Source organism: Globicephala melas, chromosome 3 (assembly GCF_963455315.2).
Source record: "Globicephala melas chromosome 3, mGloMel1.2, whole genome shotgun sequence".
NCBI lineage: Eukaryota > Metazoa > Chordata > Mammalia > Artiodactyla > Delphinidae > Globicephala > Globicephala melas.
Window position 1 is genome coordinate 170,348,853 of NC_083316.1, and position 17,969 is coordinate 170,366,821.

A 17,969-nucleotide genomic window follows, 5' to 3' on the forward strand; every position below is an offset into this window, starting at 1 on the left:
GCGGCTTCCGCTCGCCCACGGGCAGCCCTGGGAACCTGGACGCGCCGCCTGGGCTCTACGTAGCCGGTAAGTCCCTCTTCCTATCCCCCCACTATCCCGGCCGGAGTCTTCTCCCCGTCCCTAAGCTGGGGGGTGGCGAGGCAGCAATCCCCAGGGTGGGAGAAAACTCATCCCCACTTCCTCCTTGGGAAACTGAGGTCCAGAGGCGTGGCTTGCCCTGAGATCACACCAAGAGTCAGGACTGCAGCCAAAACGGGGGGTGTGTCCTGCTCCTCGGGCAGGGGGCTCTGGAGAGTGGGAATGGTGATCCCTCAAGCCCCTCATTTTGCATCACCTAGACCCCCACCCCACAAGCCAGTGCTAAGAGGGGAGCGGGTGTCCGAGGGTCAAGCCCCCTCCCCCTACTGCTCTCCAACCCGGACTTCTTCCGGCTTCCTGGGCCAGCCAGTGCTGGGGTTCAGAGATGCAGCCAGCCTCACAGCTCTGGTCAGAGAGGGGGGGACCCACGGGGGACCCACCCCGTGGTCCCCCAGGTTCTCAGCATCTGGAGCCACCTTGGCCCTAGACCCTCGGTGCCCCAGGTTTGAATGTCAGAGCCAGGAGAGCCTGATAACCAGGGACACTGCTGCTCGAGAACATCCAGTGGGGCCCTGCCTTCCCCCATCCGCTGCCCGGGACATCCAGGACCGGAGCCCTCCAGCATGGCCTGCGTGTCCTTTGGGCACTGCTGACCGCTGGGCTCCCTGGCCCTAGCCCGCCACTTTCTCCACCAATGCCATGGTCATGGGGAGGGTGGGGATGGCAAGTGACTTCATTCTTCCCCTGACAGATGGGGAAACTGAGGCCCAGGGAGGCAAAGCCTCCCAGCCACCCTCTCCCCCGCCCCCACACAGCCGCCTCCCTCTTCCCTGGGTCATCCTCATTGGCAGCCCCTTTCCCTCTGCAGGCGGCTCTGGGGCTCCATCCCACACCCTCTTCGCATGAGGCCATGAGGCACCCACTGGACCGGGGCCAGGTCACCCTGCCCCGTCCCGCCCCCCATCCGGGAGCTCCTGGCTGCTGCAGGTCTGGGAGCTGAGGGGGCCCTGGAGGCTGGGGCCCGCCCGGGCGTGGGGTGGGGGGAGCTCTGCCAGGCACCAGACCCAGCCACCACCAGCTACACCCTCTGCAAGGTCCCATAGAATCCTGGACTGTGCCCAGCTGGTCCCCACTGCACAGATGGGGAAACTGAGGCAGGGGGAAGAGGAGCACCTGGCCCCTGGCCACACCGGAAGGTAGGAGCAAAGATGGTGGGGAGATTGGGGAGGGCCCTAGGACCCTGGAGACACCTGTGCACGCTCCTGGAATGATTCCTTCCATCATCAGACGGTGAATAAGCACCTACTACGTGCATCATAGACAGTAAACAACCAGTAATAATTACTTGAGTTTTCTCTCTCCAGACCGGGCTCTGTGGCCCCCGTTTTCCTCACCTAATTTGACGAACCCCTCAAAACTCTCCTATTAGGTGGGCTCTATTATGACTTCATTTTTCAGAGATGAGAAGGGAGGCTCAGAGAGGTTGAGATACTGTCCAAAATCACACAGCCAGTCAGGGAAGAGCTGGGGTGCAACCCTTGGCCTGCTGGCCCCCCCACTGCTGCGCCCCCTCCTGTCCCCCAGACCCCGCCCACTCCAGAATCTCCTGCTCCTGCTGTGGACCCTCCTGAACTGTGGTTTGGGGGGCAACGCTCAGGTAAAGGGGGACATGAGCCCAGGGGGCAGTGGGCATGGGAACCCAGCTGGCAGTGTGGGGGTCACCAGCCTCCCTTCCAGGCTGACTCTGCCTCTGTCTCCCCAAGTAGGGTCCGGGTGAGTGGACTCCATGGGGTTCCTGGAGCCGCTGTTCTAGCTCATGCGGGCGAGGGCTCTCCGTGCGCAGCCGGCAATGCATCCGGTGAGGAGGCTCCTGGGACCCGGCTGGGTGGGACGGGAGGGGGTCCCTGCCCCTCCTCTCCTGTCAGGCTGGCCCAGCCCCTGGCCGCACCCTCGACCTGCCCACACAAGCTGTGCCTTTTAATCCCACTAATCCAGCTGGAATGTGGGTGGGGTTAGCGGGGGTGGATGGGTGGGCAGGCTGGCTCTGTGGAACGGTTTCTGGAGGTGCTGACCGCAGTCTGGCCACCCTGCCCCTCGAAGGTTTCCCAGGGAAGAGCTGTGCTGGGGGGACACCCACGAGTACCGCCTCTGCCAGCTGCCCGTAAGTTCTAGCCAACCACCCCCCAGACTGAGTTCTCCCTGGAGCCCTCCTGCTTCCCTACTCATGCCCCCAAATATCCTTGCCACCATGCCAGATTCTCTGGGCATCCCCGGGGCTGTCCCAGCCTCTGCTCCACCGATCTGTGTCCCCAGGAATGTCCCCCAGGGGCCGTGCCCTTCCGAGACCTCCAATGCGCCCTCTACAATGGCCACCCTGTCCTGGGCACCCAGAAGACCTACCAATGGGTGCCCTTCTATGGTGGTGAGTAGCCTATGCTCCTGTTAGTCCAGCTCCCTCAGAGCTGGCAGGGAAAAGTGGCTGCTAAGAAGGAAGGGGGACTTGGAGGGGTGCAAGAAGGGGGCATTGGCACTGGGGCTTTCAGGGATATGTAGGAGTTAGTGAAGTGAAGGGTGGAAAGCAAGTGTGAGTTGTGAAGAAGGGCAGAAGGAGGCAGGGTCTATTCTGCACAGGGTCGAACACGAAGCTGAGGATTTACTGGGAGCTGTATCCAGAGGCCAACATTTCTCAAACTTACACCAGTAGCAGGAAATATTGTCGCACTGAGCTGAAAATAGCGAGTTATATAATTGTGTGCCTGGGGCAGTGCGCCTCCAGATTTAAGGGAAATAGGCAGCTTCAGACGCCACGGTGGGGGTAGACACAGATAAGAAAATCCTAGAATGGAGAAAGTTCCACCCGTCAACCTCACAGATTTTTATTTCCTTCACCCTAAGAATTGGCGGAAACTTGCCATGATTTCACCCCCACAAAGGCCCGCCAGGGCCAGCTCAGGCTCTATTCCAGGCTGGGTCTGCCAGCCAGCCTCAGGGCGTCGGGAGCCAGAGGGAGACTGAGCAGGGGGAGCAGGGATCAGGTCTGTGGGCCTCGGGTGTGGTCAGACTGTCCATTATGCCCCACTGCCAGGCAGAGGGGAAAACTGAGTCCCGGGGAGGGCCAGCAACATACTCAGGCTATGCAGGACTCAGTCAGAACTGGCCAAAACCTTTTTGGGGGCACCTTCTGGGTGCAGAGCCCAAGTGCCGAGTGTGTTCTGCCCACCTCTGTGCCCCAGAGCCTAGAACATTGTCTGGAAAATAGTAGGTGCTCGATGAGTGTTTGTGGCATGAACGTATGGAAGAATGAGTGAAGAATGGGTGATGATGTTAATAGTGGGCCCCTAATATTAGGACTGAACATGAATGAATGAATGAATGAACGAATGAGTGCAGGCCCAGGATACTTGCCTGGGACAGTCCCAGCGAACGGGAAGCAGAATGCCTAAGTTCCAGTCCTGGCTCTGCCTCAGCCTCCATGTGTGGCTTTGGCTGAGTCTCTGGGCCTCATCTGCCCAAGAGGATGGCTGCCTGAGGGGAGACTGGCAGGAAGGGGGCTGGAACTCAGATATGTCCCCCACTGCCACCGACTCCTCCCATCCCCAGCACCCAACCAGTGCGACCTCAACTGCCTGGCGGAGGGGCACGACTTCTATCACAGCTTCGGCCGCGTGCTGGACGGTACCCCCTGCAGCCCGGGCACCCAGGGACTCTGCGTGGCTGGCCGCTGCCTCGTAAGAACTCCAGGCCCCGCCCCCATCCCTGCCCCTTGTAGGTTCCACCCGGCCTATTCCCTCCAGGCCCCGCACCCAGACACCGTTCACTAAGTTCCTGGTCCCGCCCTCTTCCCTAGGCCCCGCCCCCTACCGAGTCCCCGACCTCCTCTGCCCCACCTATCACTAGGCCTCATCCCCAGCCTCCTCCCACTAGGGTCTGCCCCCCAGGTTCCATCCTTTTAGTTCTTGGTCCTGTCTTCTTCCGTGGGCCCCGCCCCCTCGACGGCAGGGCCCGTCTGACGGCGCCCGTGCCCTCCCCATCCCTTTAGAGAGCCGGCTGTGACGGTTTGCTGGGTTCGGATGCCCGCGAAGACCGCTGCGGCCGCTGCGGCGGCGCCAACGACTCGTGCCTCTTCGTGCAGCGCGTGTTCCGGGATGCCGGTGACCGCCCTCCCCGTCCTCGCGCTCTCCCAGAGCGGGCCCTTTAAGACGTCCCGCACTGATTGGGCAGTCTGCGGCCCAGCCCCCCTCGCTCAACGTTCTGATTGGTCATTGCTCAGTCTCCCCCTCGCTCATCGTTCTGATTGGTCATTGCCAGATTGTCCCGCCCTTCCCAGAGCAGACGGGGTTTAACTCCTTTGCTGCCGCACTTAAGTGATCATCATCGTAACTCCAATCCTTTAGGAAGCGTTTTCGAAGTACCAGGGCCTTGGCTAACCTTCTTACCGCAGTATCCCACTTAATCCTCAAATCATCCTTCAAATACACCCCACCTGCTCCCCAACGCCGTCCTTCCCTCCCGCCCAGGTGCCTTCGCTGGGTACTGGAACGTGACCCTGATCCCTGAGGGCGCCAGGCACATCCGCGCCGCCCACCGCAGCCGGAACCACCTGGGTATCGCAGGGTCCGAGGGAGGAGGCGCCCTGCTGGCTGCCCGAATCCAGCGGGGAGGGGGGCGACAGGGTCGGGAGGCGGGCGGGGCCGCTTCCGGGGAGCCCGGGCTGACCCTTCCCTTGCAGCGCTGATGGGGGGCGACGGGCGCTACGTGTTCAACGGGAACTGGGCGGTCAGCCCTCCCGGGACCTACGAGGCAGCGGGCACCCACGTGGTCTACACCCGCGTCACAGGGTCAGAGGAGACGCTGCGCGCCGCCGGGCCCACCTCCGAAGACCTGCTCCTGCAGGTGGGGGCGGGCCTCTGAGAGGGCGTCTGGGAGTGTGGGGTTAAAGAATCCGTTGGGAAGCAGGGGGCGGGGCGGGGCGGGGGCGGGGGGCTGGGTAGAGTGTGTGTTGGGGGACGCTGGGCCATCAGGTCCGAGGGCAGCTCCCTAGTATGTGACACCCCCCCACTCCCGCCGCCCAGGTCCTCCTGCAGGAGCCCAACCCCGGCGTTGAGTTCGAGTTCTGGCTCCCCCGGGAGCGCTATGGCCCCTTCCAGGCGCAGGCTCAGGCCCAGGGCTGGTCCCTGCGGCAGCCGCAGCCTCGGGAGGTAGATCCTCAGTCCCCTGAGTCTCCCGCTGCCCCCACTGTTATCCCCCCACGGACCCCAGGCCCCACCCCAGGTGAGCTGGGGACAGCCTGGGCGGGGGCGAGCAGGGAAGCAAGGCCTGTGCCCCTGACTGCACTGCCCCCGCAGACCCCTGCCCACCCTGCCCTGACACCCGCGGTCGTGCCCACCGGCTGCTCCACTATTGCGGCAGCGACTTTGGTGAGAGGCCCTTGACCCCATCCCTCACCTGGCCCCTAACTGACCTGAACTTGACCCCTATCCAGCTGACCTCTGACCCTGGTCAGACTTTGCCTTTCACTCCTTGACCTGACTCCAGCTTGACCCCTCCTGACGCTCATTTGACTCCCTGATCTAATCCTTTGCCCTAATCTCACTCCTAACCCCTCACTGATCCTTGAGCTGACCCTTACCCCAGGCCTCAGCTGACCACAGTCCCCAAGGGCCCCCAATGCCCCACCTGACCGCCAGTTCCCTCGTCTGGAAAGGGGTGTGTGGATGGGCCCCGGGGCGGAGCGTCCAGCCGGGCTCAGCACCACCCTGCCCGCAGTGTTCCGGGCCCGCGTGCTGGGCCGCGTCCGGCAGGCCCAGGAGACCCGATATGAGGTGCGCGTGCAGCTCATCTACAAGCACCGCTCGCCACTGCGGGCCCTCGAGTATGTGTGGGCGCCGAGCCGCTGCCCCTGCCCACCGCTGGCCCTCCATCGGGACTACCTGCTGGCGGCCCGGCGCCTCATCAGCCCCGATGGCACTCAGGACTGGCTGCTGCTCCCCCATGCTGGCTACGCCCGGCCCTGGAGCCCCGCCGAGGACAGCCGCGTGCGCCTGGCCGCCAGACGCTGCCCCCTCTGAGCCCCTGGACCAGACCTCGGCCACACACGGCTGACCAGGCTCAAAGTCAGCATATTTCCCCTATTGCCATAGCTTCCAGGGAGCTCAGAACTATCTCCCACCTGCAGCTCTGTGACTCCCCACCACACACACTCAGACACCCCTGCACTCAGTCAGATCCACTGTCGGAAGCAGGCACGCACTGGTGAGGATACACTAAATGGACTCTTTAGCTCTGATTTCCTCTCTCACCCTGGAAACTCATAGTTATTTTACTCTCAGAGACTCTGTGTCTGCTTTTATTCCCCTTGCCTCACACTCATTTGCTGGGAGACACTGTCACACACAAGCATGACCCCGATGAAGACATGCCTAAGGAGACCTTGTAATGTATCCCTTTCCCCTCTTGCCCTGGCTACCAGGAAGCTCACCACTGTTTAACCCCCGACACTCTGTCTCTCCTTTCTCATTGCCACTTAACACACGCACCCTCACGTATTCAGAGACACTGTTAAAAACAGGCATGACCCCCTAGTAAACATGCCTACCCAGGCACTGTAACGTACCAATTTCCCCTTTTGCCCTGGCTACCAGAAAGTTCAGAGATAATCTTGACAGCTTCCGCAGTTCGGGGGGAGGCGGGAGGGTTCCCTCCAGGCAACACTGCTGTTCACCCCTTTTTTATTCCTATTTAATTTTTTTTTTTTTTTTTTTTTTTTTTTTTTTGCGGTACGCGGGCCTCTCACTGTTGTGGCCTCTCCCGTTGCGGAGCACAGGCTCTGGACGCAGAGGCTCAGCGGCCATGGCTCACGGGCCCAGCCGCTCTGTGCCATGTGAGATCTTCCCGGACCGGGGCACGAACCCGTGTCCCCTGCATCGGCAGGCGGACTCTCAACCACTGCGCCACAAGGGAAGCCCTATTCCTATTTAATTTTTACAAGCAGTTTTTTTTTTAACAAGGGCACCCCAGTTTCACATACTTGGCTGCAGACACTTCAGGATGCCCTGTTACTCAGATCCACAGCCACGTTGTCACCACCTGTACACACGCAATCACGTGCACCTCATCCCCTCCTCCTGGTCCAGCCCCCACCTCCCCGCAGTGTGTCTGACCCTGGGGCAACCGTGAGGACGGGGAATATAAGAGGATGGGGGAAGGCGGGACTTTCTGAGGTTCCAAGCCCCCTCCCGATGCCCCTTGGGGCCACATATTCCTCTCAGGCCGAGCAGAGCAGGCAGGTCAGAGCCCCCACCCTCAGCGTGTGCCCTGCCCTCATGTGTCTTGGATGTAGTCTCCTCATAGATTCTAGAGCCAGGAGGGCAGGCCTAGATCATGTGTGGATTGGAAGTGTCAGTGGGGTGTCACATAGTCACCCAGCAAACCTCCCCTTCTGCCTCCCCATCCTGCGTGGGTTGACTCACACCGTGATCTGGGAAAACCTGCTCGTCTGTACCATCTGTGGTTGTGTCTTCCTCTGGGGCGCGGGATGGTGGGAGTGTGCAAGGGGTGCTGGACATGTGGATCTCAATGGACTCGGCCCTTGACTTTGGGGGTGACCTCAGGCCAAGCCCTGCCCCTCTCTGGGCCTCAGTTTCCCCATCTGTATATACCCTTTCAGCCCCTCCCGGCCCTGATCTTGGGAACCTCACTCTTCCAGACTCCTTCCCTAGCCCTTCTGTTCATTCGTGCATTCCTCCAAAGAGTATTTATTGAGCACCTACTGTATGCCTGGGACCCAGCAGCGCCTGGGGCGGTCTGGCCTGGCCCTGTCTTCTGTAACAAGTGCTGAAGCCGGAGGATCTCCCGAACGCCCCCTCCCATGGGGCAGAGTGGGGCACAGTTCTGGAAGGAGGCGTGGGGTCTGGGCGCCCCCTGGTGGCAGGACGGGGGGGAGAAGGAATTCAGCGTTTCAGGTGTTACCTGCAGCCCCCAAGGGCTTCAGGTCCCCGATGGCGCCAGATGGTCCCCTCTGCCTCACTGCAGTGTGGGAGTGTGTTCAGTGTCTGGAAATGGGAGCCTCCGGCCTCTTCTTCCCCGGAGCTCTGTGGGGCAACCCTGCCATCTACTCCCCAACTAGCAGGACCGCTTTGCAGGGGTGAGGTTCCTGCCGGGGCAGAGGCCAATGCAGGGCCCACTCTAGCAGACAGGATGGCCTGTGGCCACAGGAGCCACGATTTCCCACATGCCGTTCTCCGAGCGGCAACATTGTTTCCGGTAATGGTCATGTAACAAACAATCAATGGAAGCATTTAAAGAGAGAAGAAAACATTGCAATTTTAAAGATACTCAAAATCAGCAACCCAGTTGAAGGTGGGACTAGCATTTGCACTTACTTGCCCAGCAAAAATTCCACGCTGCTTTGATGCTTTACTTTTAAAGACGAATAAAAACTCCAGGTGCAACAACGGAAACGGAGAGACTCGAGATCTGTATCTCTGTGTCTTTACAATCCCTGGCTCTGGGATTACTGTGTCCCTGTAGGAACACGCAGGGCCCATTTGGTTTAGAGATTGGATTGCTGCCCGAAGACACCGCAGGTGGTTACAGACGGAACCGCTTCTCAGGGGAAGCGCTCACAGCTGAGTCCTCAAGGGTCCAGAACTGGGAATTCTCCAAATGGACTTCCCGCAGGAAGCGATGTTTATTAAAGGATAAAGAATGAAAACAGGCAAGCTTGAAACTTGTGTCTATGTTAATAAAACAATAGTAATCACGACAGTTCTTTCATCAACCCCACAAAATATTGTATTCAACAAACTTGTGGAGTACCAGCTCTGGGGGGTGCGATGCTTTTCTTACTGTTTTGAATCCTCTGCAGACAGCACCCCTCTGTTGTCTGCGCTTCTCTCTCACCGGCCCTGTACCAGTTGGCTCACCCACAGGAGGACATGAGTCCGGTTGAAGGGCTGCTGAAAACCCCTGGACTGTCTCACACCCTGAGGGTTAGTTGAGGGTTACAATGGCTTGACCACCTGGGAAAACAGTTTGGCTATTTCTGCTACAGCTGAACGCACACTCGTGTACAAGTTTGAATAATCATGTCCACGCCCTAACCCCTGGAACCTGTGAACAGAACTTTATTTGGAAAACGGACTTTTGAGGATGTAATTTTTGTTTGTTTGTTTGTTTTTTGTTTTTGTGGTACGCGGGCCTCTCACTCCTGTGGCCTCTCCCGTTGCGGAGCATAGGCTCCGGACGCGCGGGCTCAGCGGCCATGGCTCACGGGCCCAGCCGCTCCGCGGCATGTGGGATCTTCCCGGACCGGGGCACGAACCCGTGTCCCCTGCATCGGCAGGTGGACCCTCAACCACTGCGCCACCAGGGAAGCCCCTGAGGATGTAATTAAGAGTCTCAAGAAGATCATTCTGGAGTATCCAGATGGACGCTAAATCCAGTGACAAGTGACTTGTAAGAGACACACAGAGGAGAGACAGACGACACCCGTGTGAAGACAGAGGCAGAGATCGGAGGGATGCAGCCACAAGCCCAGGGATGCCTGGGGCTCCCAGAAGCTGGAAGAGGCAGAGATCCGAGGGACGCAGCCACAAGCCCAGGGATGCCTGGGGCTCCCAGAAGCTGGAAGAGGCAGGAAGGACCATCTCCTGGAGCCTCCAGAGGGAGCACAGCCCTGTGACACCTTGATCTTGAACTTCCGGCCTCTGGATGGTGAAAGGAAAAATTCCTGTTGTCCCAAGCTACCCAGTTGGTGGTGACTGGTTACGGCAGCCCCAGGAGACTCAGAGGCTCACCCTACACCCTGCAGTCTCTGACAGGTATACGCCCAAGACAAATGAGAGCTCCGCTCACCAAAGGCTGCTTCTAGAATGTTCCTAGCAGCTTTAGTCCCAATAGCCCCCCACTGGAAACAACTCTAACACCCATCAGCAGTGGACTGAATCATTCTCTGGCCCTCACAGAATGACATGCTCTCTGCCAACGAGAAAGAATGATGCACCAGTCATTCCCGCAGCAGCGTGGTGAGTCTGAGTCAGACAGGAGGGGACAGAAGACCCCGTGGACATAACACAAGTGACCTTCAAGGCCAGAGGCAATGGAGGCAGGATGGGGGTTACCTTGAGGGGGAAGTGACTGGGAGGGGCCGGCCCTGTTGTGAGACTTGCCCCCAAGTCGCGGGTTACACTTTTCTGTACATTTAAATTAAAACCAAAACAAATCTGAGGGGCTAAGTCAACGTCACTGCTTCCACCTGGGGAGACAGGTGTGTGTCCGCTCACCTGTGCTCCCAGGTGACCTGACCTGGGGGGGCGGGGCCCAAGGACAATCTTCAAGGGGCACAGGGGGTGGGGCAAGGCCCCGTCTCCTGCCCTGGACCCAGGCCACACCACCTGCTTCAAACACCTGGGCCAGCAATAAGCAGATTAAGGGATCACTGTCCCCAGAGCCCAAGTGGACTTCTCAGCAGGGTGGGGGCTCATTAATAATTACCCTCGATCCTTTCCTCCCAACAAATCCAACATTCTCAAGTAAAAGCCAAAGTCCTCACCACACCTTCCAGGCAGGCACCTGCGTGGTCCACCCCCAAGACCCACCTCGTCTCTCGCCCTGGCCCATGTGGTTCCAGCCACACCAGCCTGCCTGCTTTTCTTCTAACCCAACAGGCACGGTCCTGCCTCAGGGCCTTTGCAGTGACTGATTGAATGAACTGGACCCACTGCTCACCAGTAGCACTCGCTCCGTGCTTTTTCCTCTCTCGCTGGTGTTCTCAAGGATGAGGACACAGGGCTGCCAGGTTGGCAGCTACCCAGAGCTGCCTCCTTTTCAGGAATACTGTCTGTGATGGACAGGGTCACCACCAGCTGGGGACAAGCTGGGCCGCTCAGTGGGGAGAGGGATGACACGTCAAAGGATTGCAGTACTTGGCTGATGTGTTCGGGCAGGAATCAAAAGTGTCTCCAGATATCGCCCAATGGCCCTGGGACAGAATCACCCCCGGTTGAGAACCACTGACTTATGGCCTTGAAAGCCACTGCCCTCTCGGGGTTTGTGGTTTCTCCTCCTAACCCTCCCCTTGTGTTGGGCCCAGAAGTTGTAACCAACCAGAATCTGGGAGAAGCAGAGCTCGGGTGTGTGTGGGCAGGGGGCGGGATGTGATGGGCGCTACAGTGTCCTCCCAGCTGTGGCTGCAGATGCCTCACGGGAGATTTGTCTCTGGGCGACGGTAGCTGCCACTCGGAGATGCCCGTGGGGTTAAGGCCCCTTCCCGGGGGTGGGCTGAAACCAGTGACTGACAGATGTGGAGGCACAAAACACGGGCCCCTGGGCTCCAGGGGGGCTGATTCCAGGTGCAGTACCAGCTCCAGACCCCCCCCCCACTGCTTCACTCAGCTCCCCCCACCCCCCAGCTTCCAACTCAGGCTGTGCTTCCGGGGACATGAAGTTGAACGGGGCAGTGGGGGCAGAGTGTTCTGGTTCTTCATATCCTGTTGGGTTGGATTTGCTATTTTTTGCTTAGACGTTTTTGCGTCTATATCCACATGACAGGTGCATCACATTCCTTACTTGTTCTGTCTCTGCCTGTTTTTACAATCAGGGTTGTGCTGGCCTCACAAAGGAAAGCAACGGCAGGTCCTAGGAGGTCCTGTCCGTGCCCACCCAGCTCCCGCCTCCCAGTTTCCATGAAGGCCAGGCTAACGTCCACGGCCAGCCTCCCGGGGCCTCTTTGCTGAAGGCTGCCTGGCCCTGGCCCCTATGCTGCCTGCGGGGGCGCTGGGTGGAGTGAATGGACACCGCTCCCCGCAGTGACCGGCAGGGTGGTGGATCCAGCCCCTCAGCACCTGGACAGGATAAGTCTCAGGTGTGCATTCAACATGGGCGGGAGAGCCACGGGCTGGCAGGTGTGCTGGGTTTAGCCACACCTGCTTTATTGGCTTCTTTCCCCTCCCACCTCAATCTTCTCCCTCTCGGCTCTTCCTGGGATCCCTCCCACGTAAAGGACTTGTACTCAAATTCCTGCCCCTCCATCTGCTTCTAGAGGGAACGCAAGTGAGGTGGGGCTATTGCCTCTAGCTTGCTTGTCTGGAAGAGTTTTCACAACAAGGGGATTATGGGGACTTCCCTGGAGGTCCAGTGGTTAAGGCTCTGTGCTTCCACTGCAGGGGGCATGGGTTCGATCCCTGGGCAGGGAACTAAGATCCCGCATGCCGCACGGCCCAGCCAAAAAAAAAAGAAGGGGATTGTGGTGAGTGGGCCTGAGAGCTACCCCAGGAGGGGAGAGAGAAAGCGTGAGGACAAGGATTGCCCGGGCTCGTGTCCTTCTCAGCCACTTGGTGAGACCTCCATTCTGAACCTCGGTTTTCTCATCTGTAAAGTGGGGCTGCCCAGCACCTGCCCTGGTTGGAGGAGACCCTGTGCCCAAGAAGCCCCGCCCCCTGGAGCCCAGCGGACAGAAGGTGAGATAAGGCTGGTCCAGATGAGCTTTACTGAGCCCTCCCTAGCAGGCCAGGTGTTTCAGCCGCCAGCAGTGCTGCCGGTAGTGGAATCCATGTCTGTGGTGGGGCCAGATGCACATGACTTCAGTGCTGGACTCGAATTGGCAGGAGACAGGCAGCTTGGGCACCGAGGTGCTGCTGGTGGCTTTAGTTATGGGCCGTTTCTGATGCCGTCTGCTGGACTTGGGGGCTGAGGCCTCTGGTCCATCGGGGGTCTTGTTGGGGGGCTGAGGGGGGATGGTGATGCCACTGGGAGACTGCACAAGGTGGGGTCCCTGGCTGGAGGAGGTGCTGGGACGCTGTGCAGAGCCTGAGGACCGGTGGGACGTCTGGGAAGGGCCAGAGGAAGTGATGGAGGGCTGGGCGCGCTGCTGGCCGTGGACCTGGGGCTGTCGGGGGGACTGGGACTGCCCGGGAGCCTGGGGCTGCCCTGGGGCCTGGGGCTGGCTGGAGGAGTTGGCTCGAGACAGAAGCCCACCCCGGAGCTTGCTGGGCAGCTGGGTGCCATTGGCAGAGCCAGTGGCAGGGGATTGAGGCTGGGAGTGGCCCAAGTTGGTGCAGCTCCTGAGGGCTGGCTTGCTTGGGGACGAGGGGCTGGTGGTGGACTCCACTGGGGAGTCGGCTGGGGAATCCACGGAGGACTTGGAGTGTAACGCGTCCTCCAGCTGGCCGGCCGGCTTTTCTGCACAGGGGCTGGGCAGGGACTTCACCTGTTCTTCGGGAGCTGAGTCACGCTTGCTTTGACTGTGGAGAGAGCGCCCTGAGGGTGAGTGAGGCGGGTCTGGCTGTGTCCAGGGGCCCAAGGGCTGCGCTAAGCCGGTGGAGACTGGGACAGAGGCTGCTGGGGACTGCCGGGGACCAGCTTCACTTGAGTGGCCAACAGCCGGCCTTGGCAGGGAGAGAGGCAGGTGCCGGCACTCACACACACACGCACGCACACACGCACGTGCGCACACACGTGTGGGCCCTCCCTACCTCCCAGGGGCGGGCATTACGTACAGTCGGCTCCGAGGGCAGTGAGGGGCCCACTGCCGCAGCCGCTGGGGTGATGAGAGCCCGGCTGCGGGCCAGGGCCTGCAGGACTGGTTCCGGAGAGCGTAGGAGACAGAGGCGGACAGTGAGAGGGGAAGATTTAGCGAGCACCCAGCGGAGGTGGTCCAGACGCCAGACAGAGCCCAGTTAGAGTCAGGAGGACAGCAGGCAGGAATGAAGGTGAGTGGGGCAGGGGGAGCCGGGAGGCAGACAGACAGACAGAGACCGGAGAGACAGACACCCCTCGCCCTGCGAGCACGCACTGTCCCTCGTTATTCCGGCCGCCACGTCCAGGGTCCGCCCGCTGAGGTCGCTCGCGATGCTGTCCACGGCCTCGTGATACTTTAGAAACAGTGGGCGTATGACGCGATGATACAGCACGAGAGCCCCGTTCCAGGGGCCAGGAGCCATGCAGAACAACAGGAAGGCGCACTGCGGACACAGGGCAGGAGTTCCACTTGGCCCCACTCTGTGCCTCGGGTTGGGGGGGGTCTCCTCCATCAGATGCTGGGCTGGGGTGGACCTGGCCTCCGCATCAGACACCCCTGGGGATGGGCCTGGCCTCCGCATCAGACACCCCTGGGGATGGGCCTGGCCTCCGCATCAGACACCCCTGGGGATGGGCCTGGCCTCCGCATCAGACACCCCTGGGGATGGGCCTGGCCTCCGCATCAGACACCCCTGGGGATGGGCCTGGCCTCCGCATCAGACACCCCTGGGGATGGGCCTGGCCTCCGCATCAGACACCCCTGGGGATGGGCCTGGCCTCCGCATCAGACACCCCTGGGGATGGGCCTGGCCTCCGCATCAGACACCTCTGGGGATGGGCCTGGCCTCCGCATCAGACACCTCTGGGGATGGGCCTGGCCTCCGCATCAGACACCTCTGGGGATGGGCCTGGCCTCCGCATCAGACACCCCTGGGGATGGGCCTGGCCTACCCCGTCAGACACCCCTGGGTACCCGCTCCTGGGAACCCCAGCCACCACGGTGTGTCCCGGGTGGTGCCCACCTTGCCCGCGTAGTAGAAAGGGAACCAGGACAGAAGTAGATCGCTGAAGAACTCGGCCAGCCCAAACAGGCCGTACACCACCCAGTAGGTAAGCCACACAGTGTCGTCTTCTTTGCTTGGGCTTTCGATAGCTTTGATCCTGGGGGAGGCAAGGCAGGGTCAGGGGCTGCTCAGAGCCCCAGACGCCCCTCCCCGCGCCCCCAAACCAGCGGGCACTCACGAAGCATATGCGGGGTATGCAAAGCCGATGAGATTGCACAGCAGAGACGCCCCGTACCCGAACAGAAGATACAGGCTTAGCAGAGCGGCGGCTCCTGCGGAGAGGGGGCTGGGTGTGGGCTGCACGTGCTGAGCCCAGTCTCCAGAGCCCCCTTGGCCTGGCCCATGCAGCCTGCATCCATCACTCCTCCCAGAAGCCTCGGCGGCCCCTCTAGGAGGGGTTATTGCCCTGCAGCACCTGGGCAACCCTCATCGTGGCCCTGAACCCCACTAACATGTCAGTTTCCACCGCGGGACTGTGAGCTCCCCAAGGGCAGGCCGGCACCTTAGGACTGGTCTGTACTGAGTGGCTGCCCCGTGTTTGTTGAATGAATATGTGATCTCTGCAATTATAACCACCTCACTCTGGGTCCTATAGGAGGAGCTGAGCACAAGAGGCTAGAGTTTGAATATAAGTAAATGGGAGAAAAACCAAGGCATGATTCCTGGAGAGCGGAGAAAGGCAACAATTTCTAACTTTTTTCTTAGTCCAGGGTCTCTTCCCCTCACCACTGCTGACTCTGGGGCGGGGGGAACCACCCTGGGCACTGCATCTGGGGTGTGGAGCAGCATCCCTGGTCCCTACCCACTTGATGCCAGGAGCCCCCCACAGTCGTGACCATCAGATGTCCCCAGACATCGACCGGTGTCTCCTGGGGGCTGCACGGCCCCCTCTGAGAGCCCTTGTCTTAGTGGGAGGATGCAAAGCGCCGTATTGAGAGTCCCCCTGACTGAGGAGGGCTCTCACCCACTATGAGACACCTAGCAAGTGTCTCTCTGATTGCAGCCTCAGTTTCCCCAACTGTCAGTGGGGCGGGTAGTGGCCCTGTCTCCTAGGGCTGCTGTGGAGTTAGCTAAACAAGACTCAGTAGAAGGGACCCCGCCCTACACGTCTAGGGAACCCCTTCCGGTGGCCCAAGCACACTCCCAGCAATGAGGGCTCAGAGGAGAACGGTGTGGGGGATGGGGGCCAGGAGCGTTAGCCACTCTGAAATCATAATGGTCGCTGCTGCATTTATGAAGCGCTTCTTGTGTGCAGGTCTCTGTCCCTCCCTGCTCTGTCTCATTCAACAGCCAGGACGAAACGGAAGCTGGGGGTGGGGGTGGCGGAAGAGGCTCATGCTCATCACTCGGGGAGCCTCTGGCTCCTGGGAGCATTTACAGCCTCTTCCCCCACCTCCAGGCTGTTATCTGCAGAGAGAGACAGAAGTCACTAGTGGACCAAAGGGCAGAGTTCTCTCCACCCTCCCCTCCACCTGCATTAGCCTTTATCCTGGGGGTCTGGGGTCAGGAGAGGGAGGGGAATCCCCAGCTGGCCCTGGGAGGCCTGGTCACTGCCTCTTCTGGGTTTCCTCCTCAGTTACCTGGGAGGGGGTATTTTGGCTGTCTCAGGCCGGTGGGGCCCAAGGGTTCCGACATCTGGGAGAGGGGGGTGGGGGAAATGGCACCCCTTCCCTGGCAATTGCTGCTAGTTGGGGAGAAGCAGCTCTCCCAGGGCCCCTCTCCGCTCAATCCCTATTCCTGCAGCCTCAGCAAAGGGAGGATGACCTTGGACATGGGCGGGGACAGTCCAATCAGCAGCATACGGGGCTGGGGTGGGGTGGGGGTGGATGCTCCAGACAGGGCAGACAGCAGGGGCAGCCTCCCACTCCAGGCCTCGGTTTCCTCCCTGTGACCCCCCAGCCTACCCAGCAGGCCCCTCCCAACAGGCCCCTCCCCTGTGTTCTATGACCTAAATTCCCCACCCACTGGTATCAGGGATGTTGAAAAACAGGCAGGAGGTCAAGGGCTTGCTCTCAGGGGCAGGTCCCTGGCTGACCCGACACAGATTGGGCACTAGGAAGCTGGGGGGACAGGTTTTGGACCTTCCTTGGGCTGTCTGGCATGGGAATCCCCCAGCTGGCAGGGAAATGGGAGGAAAGGGGACTCTAAGGATCTGTACACAGGGCTCAAAACACGTGGCATGTCCTCAGCCAGAGCTGCCCCCCAGTGTCCGAACAAAGTGTCCTGTGATTCATTCCAGGGGGGCTTCCTGGAAGAGGTGGCAGAGGGCAGTCGGGTCTGAAGCACCAAAAAAGAGGGGAGGCACTTAAGGGACACTTACTGGACAGTTTCAGAGGGTGGCAGGGGCCACCCAAGGTCATTGAGGAAGAAAGGCAGAGGAGGGACTGGAATGGAAGTGACAATTGGGGTGGCTGGACCTCCCTCTCCGTGGGCCCCATCCAACCCTTCTTCAACCCCACCACAGCAGTCAAACAACCCAACTCCGGACGGGGGAGGGGAGAGGGCAGGCCAAGGGCAGGGGTAGGGGGTGATATTAGCAGGAAAACAACCTGAGGGGAGGTGGGAGTGACCCTTCCCCTCCATGTCTGGAGCATCCCCTGGGAAAACGGGAAGATCTCTACACTTGCTTCCATGCTGGAGTCCATCCGGGAAGAGGGTGGCAAGACTGGCAGGGCACTGGCTGCCTACCTGCCCCGTCCTCCCCCGGGGCCAGTAGGACAACTGGAAGAACCGGACTTCTGCCTGGCGGGCACCCAGGGCCCGGAGGGAGGGAGCAGAGGACGGCTGCGGGGCCGAGAGAGGGGGTGGTCCTCGACCGAGGTCGCACAGCGGGGGCGGGGAGGGGCTGCAGGTAGACCCAAGGTCCCGGTCCACGACCCTACCCAGAATCGCAGTCTCCTTCCTGAACTGTGGGCGCGCCCCGCCGCCTGAGCTGGACCCCGCAGCCGGAGCTGGCCGGAGGGTGCAGGTCCGAGGCCCCGGTAGCCCACGGCCTCAGTGTGCCCGTCGGTGAAATGGGGCGGCGGCCCCGAGAGCCCCCCCGACGGCTCACCCGCGGCCAAGTACCGCTTGTCGACACCGGTCTTGGCTTCGAGCGCCCCTAGCGCTTCGGTGGCCAAATTCCTCTGTTCCAGAAAGCGCTCGAAGCGCTGGCGCAGGCCATCCATGGCACCGGCGGGCCCGGGGCTGGCAGCTTGAACTTGACCGCCACCCCGTGCACCTGCCGTAGAGCCTGCGCGCTGCCTTCCGTCCACGCGAGCCGCACCGCCGGACCCCGGGGCCACTCTCCGCCCCCGGGCTGGTCTCCGC

The 17,969-nt window shown here is 60.7% G+C and overlaps 2 protein-coding genes across 7 annotated transcripts; one reads left to right on the forward strand and one right to left on the reverse strand.

Moving 5' to 3' along the window:
* ADAMTSL5 (ADAMTS like 5) lies at positions 1-6,795 on the forward strand. Of its 2 annotated transcripts, XM_030845473.2 has the most exons (12): positions 1-1,274; positions 1,663-1,735; positions 1,845-1,936; positions 2,179-2,239; positions 2,392-2,500; positions 3,679-3,806; positions 4,118-4,229; positions 4,596-4,682; positions 4,808-4,971; positions 5,151-5,349; positions 5,424-5,495; positions 5,845-6,795. In XM_030845473.2, the coding sequence occupies exons 1-12, from the start codon at positions 1,219-1,221 to the stop codon at positions 6,144-6,146; spliced, it is 1,455 nt and encodes a 484-aa protein (XP_030701333.1). In that variant the 5' UTR covers positions 1-1,218; the 3' UTR covers positions 6,147-6,795. The 2 variants fall into 2 exon arrangements, with proteins under 2 accessions (XP_030701333.1, XP_060151603.1); XM_060295620.2 differs by lacking the exon at positions 5,845-6,795 and having other exon boundaries at positions 1,274-1,735; positions 4,916-4,971; positions 5,424-5,779.
* A 1,770-nt stretch (positions 6,796-8,565) lies between these two features.
* Positions 8,566-17,969, reverse strand: REEP6 (receptor accessory protein 6). Of its 5 annotated transcripts, none has more exons than XM_030845659.3 (6): positions 17,713-17,969; positions 14,839-14,932; positions 14,619-14,757; positions 13,871-14,039; positions 13,575-13,657; positions 8,566-9,785 (listed from the first exon to the last, which is right to left on the reverse strand). In XM_030845659.3, the coding sequence occupies exons 1-6, from the start codon at positions 17,825-17,827 to the stop codon at positions 9,204-9,206; spliced, it is 1,182 nt and encodes a 393-aa protein (XP_030701519.2). In that variant the 5' UTR covers positions 17,828-17,969; the 3' UTR covers positions 8,566-9,203. The 5 variants fall into 5 exon arrangements, 4 of the variants coding, with proteins under 4 accessions (XP_030701519.2, XP_060153425.1, XP_030701517.1 ...); XM_060297442.1 differs by lacking the exon at positions 8,566-9,785 and adding an exon at positions 13,142-13,335; XM_060297443.1 differs by lacking the exon at positions 8,566-9,785 and adding an exon at positions 13,160-13,319.

Excerpts from the sequence above, each read along its gene's own strand:
- ADAMTSL5 (XM_030845473.2), top strand. The coding sequence starts at position 1,219 with ATGGGGAAACTGAGGCAGGGGGAAGAGGAGCACCTGGCCCCTGGCCAC. Across the intron at positions 1,275-1,662 it reads GCCCCTGGCCACACCGGAAG|ACCCCGCCCACTCCAGAATC; the intron begins GTAGGAGCAAAG and ends CCTGTCCCCCAG. Across the intron at positions 2,240-2,391 it reads ACCGCCTCTGCCAGCTGCCC|GAATGTCCCCCAGGGGCCGT; the intron begins GTAAGTTCTAGC and ends CTGTGTCCCCAG.
- REEP6 (XM_030845659.3), bottom strand. The coding sequence starts at position 17,827 with ATGGATGGCCTGCGCCAGCGCTTCGAGCGCTTTCTGGAACAGAGGAAT. Across the intron at positions 14,933-17,712 it reads CAAGCGGTACTTGGCCGCGG|GAGCCGCCGCTCTGCTAAGC; the intron begins GTGAGCCGTCGG and ends CCCTCTCCGCAG. Across the intron at positions 14,758-14,838 it reads GCATACCCCGCATATGCTTC|GATCAAAGCTATCGAAAGCC; the intron begins GTGAGTGCCCGC and ends TGCCTCCCCCAG.